The following is an 18,102-nucleotide window of genomic DNA, read 5'->3' as shown; positions in this document are numbered from 1 at the left end:
CACGCCTTAAAACACAAATGTGCAAATTAAGAGCACTTAAATCAAGAACTACCTGAAGCAGAAAGTGTTACATTTAATTATACAGGGTTAGTCAAAAAGCTGTCGACAACTTTGACAGTTTAGTACAAATTACATGGTTTACTCTGACAAAAATGCTTTCAAACGAAAGCATAAATATCAAAATTTCTAACAGTTACCTTACAATACTTCGATATGGGCCCCACATGTGACTCTGCACACATCAATGCGGTAACCAAATTCCTGCCACGCTTTCACCAGCATATTGCTGTCAATCTGGTCGACAGCTGCAGTGATACGTCCTCGCAACTCTTACAGAGCGACGGGTAGGGGAGGCACAAACACACTATCTTTCACAAAACCCTATAGATAAAAATCTAAGGGGGTGAGGTCTGGTGATTTTAACTGTATTTGTCGACAACATTTTGACTAACCCTGTACAGTATGTACATTATGCAGTATATAGAAGGACTCAGATAAATTTAGAAAGAAAATTCATATCACCTGAATACTGTATCCTGTCCCTCCATAATATTTATACAAGATTAATGATTATTTCTTGTTTTTTTCATCTGTTCAGCTTTTAAAACCACATACTGTATGTTCACACTGCAAAATGAGTGTGAAACTACAAACAAGCCCCAATAACCGTCTCTTTACTATCTTGAGCATCATGCTGAGTAAGCCCAAACTGGTTCAGACCAGTCATCTGGGTTGGAGCTTCTGAAAGGGGCGACCTTTGTTTTCAGAAAAGCCTCCGGCCAGTTGCGTACCTGCGGTTATGTTCTTTCTGTCAACATTGTCTGGGTCCAGTTCATCATGACTCAGGAAGTCCTGAATGCGTTTCAAGGAGACGCTAGCCTAAAAAAACACAAACACAGTACAACACAATTTTAGGAAACTGTTCTGCTTCCATGATAAACGCAAAATTTGAAATCTGTGTCCTGTTTAAAAACCTCTCACGCACACGCATTTTAAAATTTTTAATAACATTTATATTTCATTTTAAGTCACAGTGTGCTATATTTCAACATTACCTGATACTTGTTACTTAGCAGCTAATACGTCTCTTTCAAAGCGGGAGTCCACTGCATTACTTTTTCCTTGGGCTTTACTTTACTTGACAGCAGAGTTACCATCTCAGAAGCTGATCATAAGTTGAGCTTGATCAATACTGGGATTGGAAACAGACAAGAAAATGCTGCTGTGGTCTGCAGTGTGAGTGGACCAGTAGGTGGCATACTTCCATCTGGTCCAGTATTTTCAGGCTGTGGTATGGTTTTGAGGGACACCATGAGTGTCCTGCCCTTCGGCTGAGACATTAAACCAAGCTCCTGGCTAGTTTGCCATTAAAACCAATATTAGTTGGGGTACCCTTGGGTAATCCCAGTGCTATCCTACCAAAAGTTCCCTCACAATTCAATTGGTAAAGTAATTTCTCCCTTCTGCACCTCATCTGCTGTGTAGTGGGGCTGCTGGTGCAGAATGGCAACTGTGTTTCACTCAGGTGGGGGCTGCACTCAAGTGGCAGAGCAAGTGGGTCCTCTCCGATAAGTAAAGTGCTTTGGGATTGCAGAGATGCAAGCAGTCACAGTACATTTCAGTGAAGGTCTGAGATGAGTTTTAATTTGTGACAAAAAAGACCATTTCCAGAAAAGACACACAGAAGATGGATCTTCTAACAGTTTCTTACATTTCAGCAGCATTCAGAGTTCTGTAATACAGCCATGGTCACCCTACATTATTAGCATCAATATGTATTGATAAGTGGCCATTACCATAGAAAATTCTTCTACTTATGACACAGTGCTACTTCTGATAATGCCGCTCCTGCCTTTTAGTTATTTCTGAGGTGTCATGTGCAACAGTTATTTCTGACACATCACATACAATAGCACTGATGTTGATTCTAAGAGATGGCTTACAGAATTCTTGGATCATACACAATGGATCAGCCACACAATGAGCAGGATGAGGTAAATAGCCGTCTCTTGTTTGTTACCTTTCTGTTCATAAAGCTGAACATGGGCTAGTCAGAAAATAGGTTGTTTTTTTTGTTTTCTTTTCCACCAAGAACATGGGTGTGAGAGGGTAGTAGGATCAGACAAGATGGAGATCCTTGTCTGAACCATATTCCCCAGAATGCTGTGGGGCAAGGGGCTGCTGCACTCAGTCACCTGACAGGTTGACAAGGCAATTTAAAGACCAGGGGCTTCAAATGGCGAGTCACCATCACTGTTTGAAGATGGAGAGAAGATCATCTGTGATGCACCAGAGGGAGCGACAGAAGGAAGACCAGGGTTGACCAAGAAAGCAGCTGAATATTGTGTGAGTTTTGACTTCTGAAGGTTTTGGACAGAGACGGTTGTTTAAAGTCAGAAAGAGGCTTTGCTGCCCGGCTACTGTTAGTCAGGGAATGAAGAGGTCTATTGAGCAGCTCAAAAGAGAGCTTAGGCATTTCCTGTGCAGTGTAAATAATGCACTTACTCTTTTAACTTACAGCCACTTTGTGTGTCTGCCTTACTCTGACTAGTCTTTCAAATTTCAGATTTTAAGACACCCTATTCTAGGGTGTGTTACAAAAAGTATCAATAAAGGGCTCTAATAAATTAAATCCCAAGTTCAAATGCAAATGTATCAGAAATGATCCTAAAATATTTCAGAAGTCGGGTATCCTGATCTAGATGTTTGGGACACAGAGACGCTGGGGCAGGAAAGCTGGTGGGATGCAGAGTGGTGGTGGTAGAGGGGTAATTTATTAAGGAAACAAAGGCTTAGCATCTGGCTTCCATCAGGAAAGCAACGCTCACATCATCTTTTATCGCCCCCTCCACTAGGTCTAGAAATGGGAGGAGCTCTGCACAGTTTTATTGGTGTTGAGGGTTTCGCCAGGCTGAGGCCTGTTGTAATTCAGTTGGGAGAAGCTATTAAACTGATCCTAATAAGCCAATAAGCTGATTCAGGTTTTTAAAAGCCCAGCTGGACCAAAAAGCTATAAACATCTCTTTTCAGCCACCAGTTGTGCGGCAGATTCCCCTCTCTGGTTTTTTACTGTGTCTAAAGCTGGGGAGCAGAGTTAGCTTTAGCTGCACAAAAATGTCCTAATTAACCACTGAAATTACTCATTGCATCCCAATCTGTTTTTTACATACATTTACAAAGAGCTGTTTCTGCTTCCTGAGTCCGCACTAGCCAAAGAGGTAAAACCCAGCCTTTTTTACTGGTGCAGAGGAAATGCTTGTTGGCACAACTCTTAAGCAAAAGAGTTCACTTTAGTGAAAACAAATAATACACGCCAGTAAAAAAAAAGAACACAGAATTTTTAAAATGGAGCACAAGTTGTTATTCAGCAGTTATTCAACTTCCGTTATTCAGATGATGGCATGAAGATTGCTCTTCAAGTTGTTTTACAGTATATCACAGTTACAGAGTCCTTGACCCATTTCCTTGTATAAAACAGATTCTTATAGATAGATGTAGCTTAAGTGCAAGAACCAATTTTTTTCAGAAGCACAGGAAAGAGAGAGATAAACTGATAAGAACACTACTGAAGCGACATGGCATGAAGTGAATATTTATTATAAACTTGTTAGAACAAAATAGACTTGTATAAATTAAGGAAGAAGTCTATTAATTTTTTTTTAGATTTAATGAGCTCAGCAGCAAAGTAATTTTTTGGATTAGCTGAGACCCAGTTATTCTTACTCAAACCTAGGGCACTGCGGTTTACAGCAATAAACCAACAGGCACTCTCATAATATGCAGAACAATCCTACTTCTGGCCAGAGTGTTGATGCAAAATTTCAATCAGAACTCCTGATGGGAAAATCGGGAGAGCTACAGTGGGATCCAAAATTAAAACCCTCTCCACAGCTGAGAAGCATGTGTTACTCAGATCTAATTAGCTGTATGAGCTGCATACAGCTAATTACTGACAAACACTAATCACTTACACTTTACAACAAATCTTAATGCAATTTAATTATTGAGTTCAAACTGAATGTGTGTGAAACCAGGCATGTGCTGCTGATGACACATTGTCTTTCCATCATTGACAATGAAATTAAAGGGTTTTGAAAGAAATGTGTAATCCACTTTTCTGATTTAGACTTCTAGATTTTTACCATCACGACTTTTATCACAAATCTTTGCCATCCCTTTTGTATTGTTGGTGACAGGGTGGTTACCTTTAATGCTACAGCTTTTTTTTTAAGCTTGCACACACCCTTTCAACCCACCACTTCAGGAATAATGTGCTGTGTGAGTGAGGCCTGGTCCCTTCGCGGTCCCAGCACAGAACACCCAGAGTCCCAGCGCCCGCCCTGCTTACCTGCACAACACTGCTAATGACTTGTGGAAGCATGTTGAGAGGAAACCTCAGGATGTTGAACAGTGACAGGGACACGAAGGCCTTCTGAGCATCTAACACGTTATCTTTATCCACTGTCACGTAAACGGCAAACGTTGTCAGGGCAACCTAAAAAAACCAAGCAAACAACATGAATGAGGCCCAGCCGAGCAGCAGGAAGGAGAAAAGGTTTTTGTTTTTCTGGGAATAGAATTGAACCTTCATACTGATTAGTTTAAGCTTTTATTTTTTTAAGACATGATAAGATATGGTCACTTCTAGTTCCTCATTCTGTGAACAGAATTGTTTCTAAGCTTCCTCTCTCTAACTCAGTAAAATTATTTTTTCCATACACTCATTCAGTTCAGGGTCATGAGGGAGTTGGAGCCTATCCCAGCATGCAACAGGCACAACACAGGGTTATCCTGCAGGTACGCTAGTCCATCGCAGGGCACACACAGAAACAAACACTGATGCACACATTTACACCAAGGTCAATTTTCTCCGAAGCCAATTAATCTGCCAGTATGTTTTTGGGCTGTGGGAAGAAACCAGGAGAAACCCACATACACACAGGGAGAACACAGACACTCCACACAGATAGCATCCCAGGTCTGGAATTGAACCCAGGGCCCCAGTGATGCACGGCAGCAATGCTAACCACTACACCACCGTGATACCTATGTTTATTTTTTATCATCATAAATAACATGACTGTTTTATTTGAGTACAGATGCCAAAGAGAAACCAGACCTGGAAACTTAGAGCAACCTAGCAACACAACAGCCACCCGTCTTCACACCGAGGCGAATCAACCTCCTATCCTACCAAATATCAGGAAGCCAGCGTCTCTTGACGACACAGTAGCCCACGGCCCAACAGCCCATCCCAAAAGTGCTGGGTGCGAGGTAGGACTTCCTGCTAAATGGTACTAAACATGTGTTCACAGAAATCAAAACCGAATGATTCATATCATGGGTGTCCAGTCCTGGTCCTGAAGGACTGCTATGTCAGCACAGTTTCCAGGTCTCTGTAAAGCTTCAGTGTCTCAAGAACTGGAAGAAGCATTTAAACTGGTCCAATTAAGCCAATAATGAGCTGTTTCAGGTTGTTCAAGAGCCCTAGCTGGACTGAAAACCTGGAAATGCACCAGCCTTCATGGACCAGGACTGGGGGCCCATGTGTTTTATGAACCACAAAAATATAGGCCTGGCACTGTCAAGCAGTAAAACAGAATTGCAGGTAGACCACCCTGCTGCAGGCACTTCCAGAAGCAGGTGGTAATAGTGCTGCTCAGCAACTGCAGCTCGGATGCAGTATTCGAAAGCTGTGACAAAGATGAATGTGTTTCAGTTGCGCCTGCAGGTCAGAGGGTGGCACCGCAGTGTGAACAGGCAGTAGGCAGCAGTCACCACATTCACTTGGCAGCTCTGCAGCTTTGGTGCAGAGGAGCTCCAGGAGCTCATGGTGAGAAAGCCTCAAAATAAGTATGGATTCACAGCTTCTTACTCAAGTTAAGAAAAGCAAAGCCAGAATAGAAAGGAAAAGATATGCTTTTTCAACCAAATGAACAAACCGGGTTGCTCTTTCCAATATATTTTTACAGAAATTTGCTGATTGAAAAATAAGGAGTACAAATCTTCTGGTTTGCACACTGCAAGGTATTATTAATTAATCTATTAATAGATTAGTGGCATGAATAGTTATTTCCTATCAAAAATAAAAACAATTGCTCCAACATACAGTAGCTATCCATTACATATAGTATATTGCAATGCTGGTGCTTATTCCTTTTGTGTGATTTTTTCTTTCATGTTTTCAGAATCATCCCGAGGAAGGAAAGCGACTACTGTATAATTACAAATAACTGAAATTAAAAGTAATATTGAACAGAAATCAGCTATTTCTAATTAAAAAACACAAGCAGTTGTTTTTCACATAAGATGTCTAAAAAAATCAAGTACATCTATCCAAAATGTTACCACATAAGAGTCAGCTAAACCACAGCTCAGTTTTGCATGATGTGCATTTCTTAAAGCAAAACAACAAGATCTTGAGTTTCAGTTCTTATAGTTCTTCATTCTGAGAGATATACAGGACCTGAGTGACCAATAGTAACAGCATGTTGTGATGGTTAATAATTTACACAAGAAGAGTGATTAAAGACAAATGGCCATTGAGTATGGGCTTATCATACTTAAACAAAACATGTACTCTTGCAAAATGTACTGTATTTGTGAAATCAATAAAACTGATTATGTTGAAAACAAAAACATAATTTAAAGCATCAATAAACTAAATAGCTTATAACTATCTATTACTTTTTGCACCGCTGATTCTGTCACTACACCCTGAAACTATTTTATCTCCACATGAAGGATGGGGTTCAGAGCTCGCAGAGTGTCTCTGGAGGTAGACTGGTCTGGGAGGAAATGCCTATCTACAGTAAGCTGCAGACTAGATTTGGTGCACACCTCCGTGCAGAGGCTGCTGAGCCAGCTGGATTGGAAGCTTCAGATACCAGAGAAGAAGGCTGGCAAATTCACTCAATTGTTAACCTTAAGAACAACATTCCACAGAAAGCTGAAGGGCTGTGGAAAATGACCTGCTGTCACCAGATTGTTTGGTGTAACACAACTGGGCAGGTGAAAGTTAAAAACCAGGAAGCAGAGGCTTCCAGAGTCTGTCTTTTATCTGCTGGCTGGAAACAGGGTGCAGATAGTCTCACATGCAAACAGCCCTAGAAAGAGCATCTGAGAACGTTGTGTTTAAAGTTTCAAATATGGTGACTTTGTTTTTAGCTCCTTGATTACTGACAGAGAGGGATCTGAAGAAGTATAGTGAGATGCTGAAAGAGCAGCTTAGAGTTTAGTTTATATTTTAGAGTTTGGAGTATTTGCTTCACACCGTAAGAGAAAACATTTCTCTCTATTTTATGGATGCTTTCATTCCATTCAAGCTTTATTATCCCCTGGGGGAATTTGTGTTATGGTGCCGTCTGATATAACAAAGACAAACATTTGCCAACAAAGAAGACAGTACAGCAGTGTTTCAGGAGATAAGAGAATTCTGTGTTATGCTTGTGTGTTTATTTTAACTACACCTGCCTAGCACTGTTCCTGTTTACAACACCTCTCCACGGGGTGTGCCATGAAGGTGTTATTTTTAACTAGAAAATGTAAACTTTTCTGCCTTAAAAATCTAAAGTTGACCCCAGATACTGGAAAGAATACATATATAACTTTGTAACAGAATATCTGGAATTGTCTTGAACATAGAACATCCTCTATATCAAAACAGAGTAAGTTGAAAATGAATTTACCAGGAAAGGGGCACTTGTCCAAAGAAAAGTTGAAAGAGCCCCAAGATAAGCCGTTTTCCTCAGGACCTTCAGTTCATTCTGTCGAATGTCCATGATCTTCTGTTTGAACGAATTCTCCCAGGCATAGAGTTTCAGCACCTTAATGCCATTGAGAATCTCATTCATCAGTTTGATGCGTGCGTCTTTGTACTGCATTTGTTCCATCTGAAAAAGGAACAGAATGAACAGAGTCATTTCACACGGAAATCCCCTGATTTTTAAATCTGTAATGCCTTTTAGCCCCTAAGCTGTTTTTTTATGAAAGTGAAAAAAAAGTTGCATTTCTGTCCACTTTGAACATATTATATTACCTCCAGGAAATAGGTAATTCCACTCGGCATTTAAATCTAAAATGTCAATGCCACAGCTTTTTAGAGAGAGAAAAAGACTTGTTGATGCCAAAATAGTTCAACAGGTACTCTTTAATGGAAGACAATGACTTCAGTGCTGTAGCTGTATATTTCAATCTTTGACATTTAAACAATGTTTGTTCTTTATATAAAAAAGGGAATAAAATTTAAAATGTCAGACTAGCTGTGCTGCACCATTAGTAATCTTCTTGTGTAAAATAAGTAGAGCCATTCTGTTCACTTGGGCTTTATCTTTAGGTCACATTTAAATCCTAGTAAAGGTTAATAATCGTATGCCCTGTCTAAAACTGCTTTTACTTGTCCTAAACTCCAGAGCCTGTGAATCTGGTCCGTATTGGTGGAGAAAATGCTTCTCTTTCACTTCAATCTGAAAGTGAAATTTAGATTGTGAAAAAGTACAACACTAATAGCACTTTTAATTTTTAACCCAACAAGTTTGATGCTTCTGCTTGGTAAACACACAGACAAAAAAAAACATAACGTGTCAATCTGCAGCCAGGAGGTACAGTACCCATCCATATTGTTCAAGCAGATCCCTTGCTATCCTCCAGACATTAGTGGGATGAGATCCATGGATAAATTAAGTCACTAGCAACCAAATGAGCAAGACCGGTTCAATGAGATGTCTACATTCTTATAACCAATCCTGTTAATTTGTTCGATAGATCAAAACTAAAAAAACAAATTACAATATTGAACCATGAACAAATTGCCCCCCGATATGTTTTCTCAAGTGAAGTATATCAATGAGGTGTAATAATATCAGTGTTTCATACACATAATGGTATTTTCTTAAAATACTTATGCATCAATATTAATAAGTAGAACACTAATATCTCTTCTGATTTTTTTACCAAAGAAGTTTGGTGTTTTAGCTAAATGCACTGAAGTTTATCTAAAACAAAAAGATGATACGAGATAGGTCTGTTCAGAATCTTTACCGTTCTGATAAAAAAAAATCTTAAATGGTTGGAACCTATCAGCCTACAGTGATACTGCCTTTAAAGAGATAAAATTCAGCTTATTAAGCAACAACATGCTCAATCTTAAATCAACATTTATTTTCTTACATTTCAGCAACATTTAATCTCTAAAGGATTGTTTCACTGTAACGCAAGTACCATTTTTGACATGCAGAATAAAGCATTTGAGCTACATATTCATTCATCTCAAGAATCTTTTGACATGCAGAATAAAGCATTTGAGCTACATATTCATTCATCTCAAGAATCAGCTTAAACCCTTTTCTTTTCCCCCAAAACGATAATTAATAAAAACAGCAAGTGTCACGTAAGTCATGTAAGCTGTTCATCCACAGCTGGGATTCAATCTCTCCTCCTGTATTCACCTCACAACGTGAGCGCACACACTCTCACACAAAGACTTGCACGCATGCACACACACTTCACGCCCAAAGGGTTATTTCACAACACTGAATGAGCCCTCTTTCACACGAATGAGAATGCAACTGCTCGCCACTTTCCAAAACACAGGAGCGCATGAAACAGCACATGAAAATGAAATCTAAACCTGAGAAGGTCTTACCTGGAATGCTCGTGTCTTCATGGCAATGACTGCATTAAAAGGAATGAGTAACACCATCACCGCCACACCAGCAAGGACAGAGGGACCAAGTTTCTACACAAAAACAAAACATTGACAATCCCTAGAACAAGGAACACTGTGTGGATAGAAAGAGAACTCTGCCTACCCTGTGTTAGACAGAGGAAATAATGAATCTTCTTTATATAAAAAAAGGTTTAAAAACAAATGAAAACATTAAAAAATAAATTTAATATCCTAAAAAAACTGTAAAGGCGGTTCTTAAAAATGATTGAAAAGTCTAATTTTAACAAGTGTACCCTGAGCCGATATAAAAGTACTGTACATACACAATAAAGTAAAAAGTTTTAAAAAAATAAAAGTTTGAGGGTTGTGCCATTTAGCTTTGGACCAGATATTTTTGCCTGCAACAAAAAACACAATCTTTTCATAATTCATGGGTTGCTTTCTCACTGTGGACCTTGAGTCTGGACTGCTTTATCTAAACCACAACGCCAGTTCTCTGTAGCACAAAAGGAACAGACAAGGTGCTCTCAGGGCATAGTTGGCTCTCACTGCAGAACATAACAAGTAATTAAATTATTCAACACTGGCCCTTTGCAAATGTTCCAAATGCAGGTGAGTCTCAGGAAGACGTGTGCAGGAAATTTAATAAGATTTTATTTTGTTACCTTTCTTGTTATCTCAAATGGTAACAAATCTTCATCCTATTTAAATCTTTGAATGCTTTACAGTAGAGGTAACAACCATGTATAAGAAGAGTAAACATACTGAGAGACAAAAAAGCAGTGTTGCTGTATTAAATGTTAAAATGTGCTATTAAGTGGCTTTTGAAGATCCGTGTGTACCATCTGAAGCAAAGCATTTCACAAATTAGGTACAATTTGTTTTTTATAATATGTTCCCAAGGTTAATCAAGGGAGCTTATTTTACTACTGAAGAAGGCAATAGCTTTCAGGAGCTGAATCAGACTCAAAATAGCATTATGAGGGTTATCCTGCAAAGCAGATTAAAAGGGTTCATGTGGATTCCTCCAAGTACGGAGTGAAAAAGTTACAAAAAATCTTCATGGACAACATCCTTTGCAGATATCCTGAGCTGATTCTGCCTGCGGGGCGGAAAGGAACTGATAAGACAGGGGCTGTGGACGTACCTGCCAGAGGAAGTACAGGGCCAGAATGATCTGCAGTGGGGCTGACCACAGCAGGTTCAGGAAGGTGGTGAGATCCATGAAGTGCTGGGCATCTACAGACATCAGGTTCACAATCTCCCCAACAGTAGATGAGCGCTTTGCTGCATTCGTAATCACCAGCGCCTGGAATAAGTTCAACATTACCATAATTTTCCTATCCGTTACAGCTTCTGCTTCCCATATACATACACTTGATGTAAACTCCCACACAGAAATAGTTACTAACAATATTTAGTTCAGCAAAGTTTGCCATTTTCCATATTATATCTATTTCTTCTCGTGCCATGTGATAGACTGGCTCTGCCTTCCCCATGACCTAGAATTAGAAAATGGATGGATGGCTGGATCTCTCTCTTCTGGAATTGCCTATTATTTTTCAACTATTGGTTAGTGCCAACAACAAAACAGAGAAAACCAGGCCATGTAGAAAATCTCTTCAAAAATGCCATTCCTCCATGGCACAAGCTTCCAATGCTGATTGGAGGAGCAGCACAGCCCTCAGTGACATTACTGCAAGCCTGCAGGAAACTGGCAGGTCCAAAGAATCACTGTTGCTTCAAAAAGCTCAGAAGACCCAACCCAGATGATGTTCTCCTAATTGTGCTCTGCGGCTTGGAAAGTCACATCTAAGGACACAACCCAGGCTTGATCCAGTGTCATCAAAGGTACAGCCGAACATGGGTGAACTTTTTAAGAGCCCAGACACTGTTTATTTCTTAAATTTGGCTTGGATGTCCTGTGTGTTGGATTCCAAACTCCACTAATCATTCAAACCACCTCTCCAGGAAGCCAGAAGGAAAAGATAAATGCTACTGCACACAGTACAATCAGGACTTTAATCACAGCGGGAAGCAGAGAACATGTATTATGAAAGTTAAAAAAATAACATGCAGAAAAGAGGGCCAGCAGAGACAGACTGCTCTTTGTGTGGCAGGATATTTGAATATTTGGGGATGGAGCGGACCCAGAGAGTCCCTAACCTTCCTGTAAATGGCTCCGATGATGGCGGTGCGCAGCCTCATGCCGGTGACGAAGCAGTACTGGAAGTGCTGGTGCAGGATGATGGTCTGCAGCATGGCGCAGAAGAACATCAGGAAGGCCAGAGCAAAGCCCCACCAGGAGGGCACTGTCTTCTGGTTGGTGAAATAGATCAGCAGGCTGGCACACACCGAGAGGGAGAAAGAGCAGCAGTCTGACAACCCGTCATGCCAATAACAAGACCGACATCAGCAGCTCTGTTCAAAGCAGACTTAATCAGCTATCAAGCTGGAGCCTCTGGACAGAGCACTGCCCTCCTGTAGCCTCTCTGAAAGCTGTGACTACAGCCTGTACATTGTAAATACCCTTCATCTTCAGATTAAACAAATTTTTGAAGCTGAATATTCTGTATTTTATATCCAAAACACTTGGCAAACTGAAACTCTGTTACAAAAAAGTACTTAAAAACTGTCAAATGACCAGAAATACAAAAAGGTCATGCCAGTTTAACTCTTTAAATATATCTGTTATTTCATTTAAGAACCTGTCAAAATAATCACTGTTCAAGGAATACAATTGCAGACTTGATGAATTATATAATCATTATATACAGTAAAAATAAAAAGTGTAAGCATGGGACAGTGAGGTGAGAGTTGTTCATTTTTGATGTGTACTAATGAAATTTGTATTTAAAATCCAAAGATTAATATGAGGCACAAGTATACAATTTCAGCTCCTCTTTCTGGGTATTTATTTGCATATGTTTAGCCATGTTAGAACAATGTCACTTGTTGTATTCAATCCCCCTATTTCAAGTGTGCAGTTGAATTTTGTCAAAATGGTGACAGTGGTTTCTAATTGCTCAGGTGTTCCATGTTGCATTTATGAAATACAGAGCTGTGAATCCACTGCCTTGGTGTCAGCCTTTGGAGTTTACTTTCTGGGTCTGCAACTTGAGCTAAAAGGCATAAACCATCATGAAGACTAGAAATTTATCTATGATGAAAAAGCATTGAATTGTGAATTGGAGAGCAAATCAAATTCCCACTAGAAATATCGCAGAGAGATTAGATGGCATACTCAACAATATGGAATGCCGTGATAAAGAAAAAAAAATAATGGAAGAGTAAGCAATCAGCAAAGTGCAAGGAAAACAACAGAAGACAGAAAAAGCATTAGAAAAAGCATTAGAGCAGTAAAGAACAGTGTAAAATAATCTATAGAGAGGGGTGAAAGTTTCTCAATTCACTGTGCACTGCAAGATGCTAACTTCTAAAAACAGAAAGGCCACATTAGAATTTGCAAAAAGTACAAAGAGAAGTACCTGAGCCATAGCAATCCTGGAGAAAAGATTTATGGGCAGACAAGATGAATATAAACCTTTATCAAAATGTTGGAAAGGCAAAACTGTGGAGAAAGAGTGGAACTGCAAATAATGTTAAGCACACCACCTCATCTGTGAGGCATGGTGAAGGTTGTGTCATGGCTTGGACATGTATGTCTGCTTCCTAAACTGGCTCACTGGTCCTTATTTAATGATGTAACTCTAGATGGCAGCAGAATAAATTATAAAGTGTACATGAACTCCTTGTCTGCCCATGTCCAAAAAGTGCCTTCAAACTCATGAGACAGCAGTTCACTCTGCAGCAAGACAATGACACAAAATAGACTGCGCACTTGACCAAGGAGATCATCATGAAGAAGTGAAAACGTCTGAACAGGCCAAGTCAATCAACAGATTTGAATCCTATTAAATATGCATTTCACTTGTTGAATAGTAAACTGAAGTCAGAAAAACCCACAAACAAGAGACAACTAAAAGTGGGTACAGTTAAGTCTTGCCAAAGTATCTCAAAGGAACATATTTATAGTCTAGTGATGTCAAAGGATTGCAGGCTCGAAGCAGTCATTTTATGTAAGAGGTATGTGATTAAATACTAACTTTGCTCTTGTTTAATGTACTTTAAGTTTTTTCCAGTACTTCTGCTCACCAGCAACAGGGGTACTGAACACAATAAGTGACACTGTTCTAACATGTATGCAAAATAATACCCAGAAACAAAAGCTGAAATTACATACTTTTACCTCATATTAATCTTTTCCTCAAATTTCATTAGTATGTAACAAAAAACTATCCCCGTCCTTACAATTGTGATAGTACTGCATCTAATACTGTATATAAATAATAGATTTCACAGATAATATTATATGTTATAATATACTGTAAATAATATTATAATATAAAACTATACAGTCAGCCTTATTTACTTGCATAGAGATTGCATAGAGTCTCTTCATTTTTTAAATTATTTCATAGCCATAATGGTGAATTATAAGGTCTGGTTATAAAAAAAATGCATCAGCTCCCATATGACATATTAAATCTTTAGAAGAATGAGGAGTCATTGGCAGTTCTGTAGTAACAGGCTCAATGGATTAGGAGAATATCATTATTACCGAATTACTGAAAGGACATTAATTTGAAATTCAAAGTAATTCAAATGATGAAATTTGTTATTCAGAATTATACCCAGCGTAAACAAAAAGGTTCAGTGTGCTGTTTATGAACTGGGAAATTTACATAATTGGTTTGCATTGCAAATTCAGAAGACAAAATAAGGTACAAGAGACATGAATTACGAACCCACTTATGTATAATTAAAATATCCTAGATAGATACTATAATTAATTTAAGAATTATGAAGAAAAGATTTAGCTAGATAAATCACAAATGTATTTAGCCATATACAAAGCACATTCAATACCATACTATTCTGCTAAATTAGGACCCATTAAAAGTTTAAAGACCTTTTCTTCACCTTGTGCCTTTTAGTACATCGACAGCTCCTGCAGCAGACAGCTCTTAAAGCTGTAATTTAGTTGTTTTTTTACCTCACATAATCAGAGAAACAACTACCTGCTGGAAATGCATTAGACAGATGCAATCCAAAATGAGAATATGATTGCACATTATCGGCATGTACATCATGTACTGTCATCAGTCACCAGTCAACAAGACAGCTGCTCTGCAGGAATAACACCCGAGTCCCTGGATCAGTTCTTACTTCAGGAGCTGTGGGTTGACGAAGTTGATCAGGTCCTGGAGCAGTTTGAAGGCAGAGCCGATGAGGAAGTAGGGCCCAAAGGCCTTCAGCAACGCTTTGAGGAAGGAAGGTTGTATAGCCTCCTTCTTCCCCGAGAGCAGCACCTCTGCCTCCTCGGGGCCCCCATCCATGTGATTATTAGGGACATTGGGGGATTTGGAGTAAAGCACTTGGTTCTTCCTGTCACAAAACAACAAGAAAAAACAAGGCACGTTCATCTCGGAAGATTTAAAGCCATGATAAATTATTATCCCAGTCATGTTCTGACTCAGTGAGAGATAAGATATATGGCAGTTTGTAGTATTGAAATAAAGAACACTGGACAAAGTATAAAGTTTAAAAGTATTTTGTTCTGAGAACAAAAATAGCAATGTGATCTGAAGACCTTTTTCAATGGATGGTCTAAAAGCAATGTCGTCAGCTGGTCAACACTGAGAGTTGACTATGTGTCTTTCACAATCTCCCCTGGGCTCAGCCTCATTTAGAGAGATTTAGCTCTCTAAATTAATAAAACCATTCCACAAAAGAACAACACATTTTGAGAATATGATACCTGAAATGAATGTAATACTAGTTTATAATTACAGACTTCTAATTCTTGTACAAACCTTCTACACAGCCGGTTAGTGTCAGTTAAGACATGTCCCAGGGGCTGCAGACTAGACAAAAGAACCCATAAATGGAGCTGCAGCTCAACCTGTACTCAGTCAAGAGCATCTGAGCTACGCAGGACTACCTCCTATTACTTACAGTAATTAATGCCACACACTCAGTCTGTGTAAATAACTGAGAAAGAGCTCTGTCACAACCTGTAATGAAGGGCATTACACAAAAAATAAAACTCAATCATAACCCCTGCAGTACAGAAATCATTGACATCATTTAATCTCTTTCCAAATCCAGCATTTACTTTATAAAAACACAGGAAAGATTACTAACTGGACAAGGATATTTTGCCCATCTAACTTAACTGGTTGCTAGTAGCTCAATGATCTAATGATCTGGGTTTGTTCTGATATTTAAGAACAAGGGGGCCTAATTTAGTCCTATACCAAAGGTACAGGCAGGACCTGGCTCTCACACAGCTGTTGCTCCATTTATACATGATGGAATGAGTCAGAAAGACAGGTAAAAAACTGAACAATACACCTAGAGAGTAGAAAGATGTTATTGTTTTATAGTGTGCAAGATAATGGCAAGAAATGTTATAAGATGAGGTAATTCGGTTCTGTATGTACTCTTGGAAGATCTGCCCTAAGGCTTACTGCACCCCTGAGTGTAACTATGTCACGAGAATCACACTGCACACAGTTAATTCAAAGCTCAACAGCCCAGCTATCAGCTGCCCTTTTGTGGCATGAAGCCTTTCACATCCGAAATAAGTTTTTCTTTACTCCCTCTTTTTTAATGCACTTGATAAACTACATCCTACGCCAGAGGAGAAATTACAGACTGTATTTTCTCTTTTTACAGAAGAAGAAGCTGGTTTGATTTTCTTATTACTGCAAGGCCAGGGTCTAACAGTACCAGGTGAAGCTGGAAGATACTGAGTGAGTGAAGGGCTCCCAACTGTTTTTCCGTGCAAGAACAGGATTCTGTTCACTGAGCTAATGTGTGGCCCCTGCAGAGGTCTAAACAACAGTAAAATCATAGTACAGTAAAACACAGTGAACTGCAAGGACAGAGCTAAAGACATACAATGTGGGCTTCCATAACCAGACTGAGTATGAGGACACTATGGGGAAACTGAAAATACACTTCAGGCAATAATGACAGACATTCTCTCACAATATCAGATTAAAAACAGACCCTGCAAAACCTTGCCTTAGCTAAAGTAGCAATATGCAAAAACACAGTGGTCATTGCATACAAAATGTACTGTATTGTTCTTTTGTTAAAAAGATTTTGAACTTCGTCCATACTTGCTACAGTCTGTGTAGTGCTTCTGGAATTAACTTTATTTTGCTGAATGGGTTTTTATTATGGTTGAATCATTCTTTTTGATAAAGTGAGATGGAAATGCACTTTTTCTTAGAACTGTATCAGAAGTCTGCAGGAAGTAATATGGTGTTGGCTGTCTGGAAGGTGATGAAGTTAAAAGCTTTTTTGAAAAGACTGTTATTTTAGTGCAAAACGCAAACTATACCTTTGAACTTTTGTCTTTTCTACTTCCCACTCCTTGAGAAATTTTGGAACGATGACTTCTGAGCTATCCTGTTTATTCAGGGTCCACAGATCCTTGTTTTCCAGGGGTTTTTTGTAACCTTTGACAGCCATACTGAAAGTAAAAAGGTGAAAATCAGAAAAAAATGATGATGTATAAAGGAATAAAATGCTTGCAAAATGAAACTGTGTTATATCATTTACAAAATACTACCTCCAAATCTAATTGTATCTAGCTTTGCCTTTGTAGTCACAGCAGACTGATTGATTCTCCAAAAGCCATAATAGCAATTGAATACAGTTGAATGTTTCTCCAGAACCTCTTCCTCTAAAGCTCTTCATTTTCAAATGACTTTAAATCAATATTATTTTGTTCAGAAGCTATATGTCATGACATACATAAGGATATGGCCTTGTCCCAGACTGCGCAGGCCACAGCCACAGCCGCGTCCCGGACTGCGCAGACCACAGCCACAACCGCGTCCCGGACTGCGCAGACCACAGCCACAGCCGCGTCCCGGACTGCGCAGACCACAGCCACAGCCGCGTCCCGGACTGCGCAGACCACAGGCACAACCGCGTCCCGGACTGCGCAGACCACAGCCACAGCCGTGTCCTGGACTGCGCAGACCACACAAGTCACACCGGGAATAGAGGAAGACTCACCTTGTGAACCACCAGAACGTTAAGGTCGACAGGAAACCAGCAGAAGCTTCTGGACAAGGGTTCTGATAAAAAGAGAATACCAGGATTCTTTTATAAGAGTGCAAACTATTCAGATCATTTTAATTTCCCTAAAGTAAGAAATGAAAAAGACAGATTTTCAATTATTTTCAATTTCTAGGAGTATACAAAATGTCAAAAACAAGGTGGCTCAAGAATGTCGGCTTTGGCATGTTAAATAGACAGGCAGGTCAATGGACAGATGACAGGAAACTAAAGAGGCTATTTAATTTTAATAGGGGTGTAACCCCGGTGTCCTGGCCAAATTTCCCCCCTGGCCT

General features: G+C 39.4%; 1 protein-coding gene across 4 annotated transcripts in view; it reads right to left on the bottom strand.

The window, feature by feature from the left end:
- The window catches only part of abcc3 (ATP-binding cassette, sub-family C (CFTR/MRP), member 3), a 94,699-nt gene that overhangs the window by 27,280 nt on the left and 49,317 nt on the right, over positions 1-18,102 (bottom strand). For all 4 annotated transcript variants that reach the window (XM_015356119.2, XM_015356120.2, XM_015356121.2 and 1 more), the window contains 9 exons: positions 17,765-17,826; positions 17,082-17,213; positions 14,897-15,115; positions 11,834-12,011; positions 10,815-10,976; positions 9,644-9,736; positions 7,689-7,892; positions 4,349-4,495; positions 792-879 (listed from right to left, as the gene is read on the bottom strand). In XM_015356119.2, the coding sequence (XP_015211605.1) occupies positions 792-879; positions 4,349-4,495; positions 7,689-7,892; positions 9,644-9,736; positions 10,815-10,976; positions 11,834-12,011; positions 14,897-15,115; positions 17,082-17,213; positions 17,765-17,826 (1,285 nt within the window). The remainder of the gene's footprint in view (positions 1-791; positions 880-4,348; positions 4,496-7,688; positions 7,893-9,643; positions 9,737-10,814; positions 10,977-11,833; positions 12,012-14,896; positions 15,116-17,081; positions 17,214-17,764; positions 17,827-18,102) is intronic.

This window comes from Lepisosteus oculatus, chromosome 9 (assembly GCF_040954835.1).
Source record: "Lepisosteus oculatus isolate fLepOcu1 chromosome 9, fLepOcu1.hap2, whole genome shotgun sequence".
Taxonomy (NCBI): domain Eukaryota; kingdom Metazoa; phylum Chordata; class Actinopteri; order Semionotiformes; family Lepisosteidae; genus Lepisosteus; species Lepisosteus oculatus.
The sequence above is the reverse complement of the archived record's forward strand: the minus strand, read 5'-3'. Positions and strand labels throughout refer to the sequence as shown.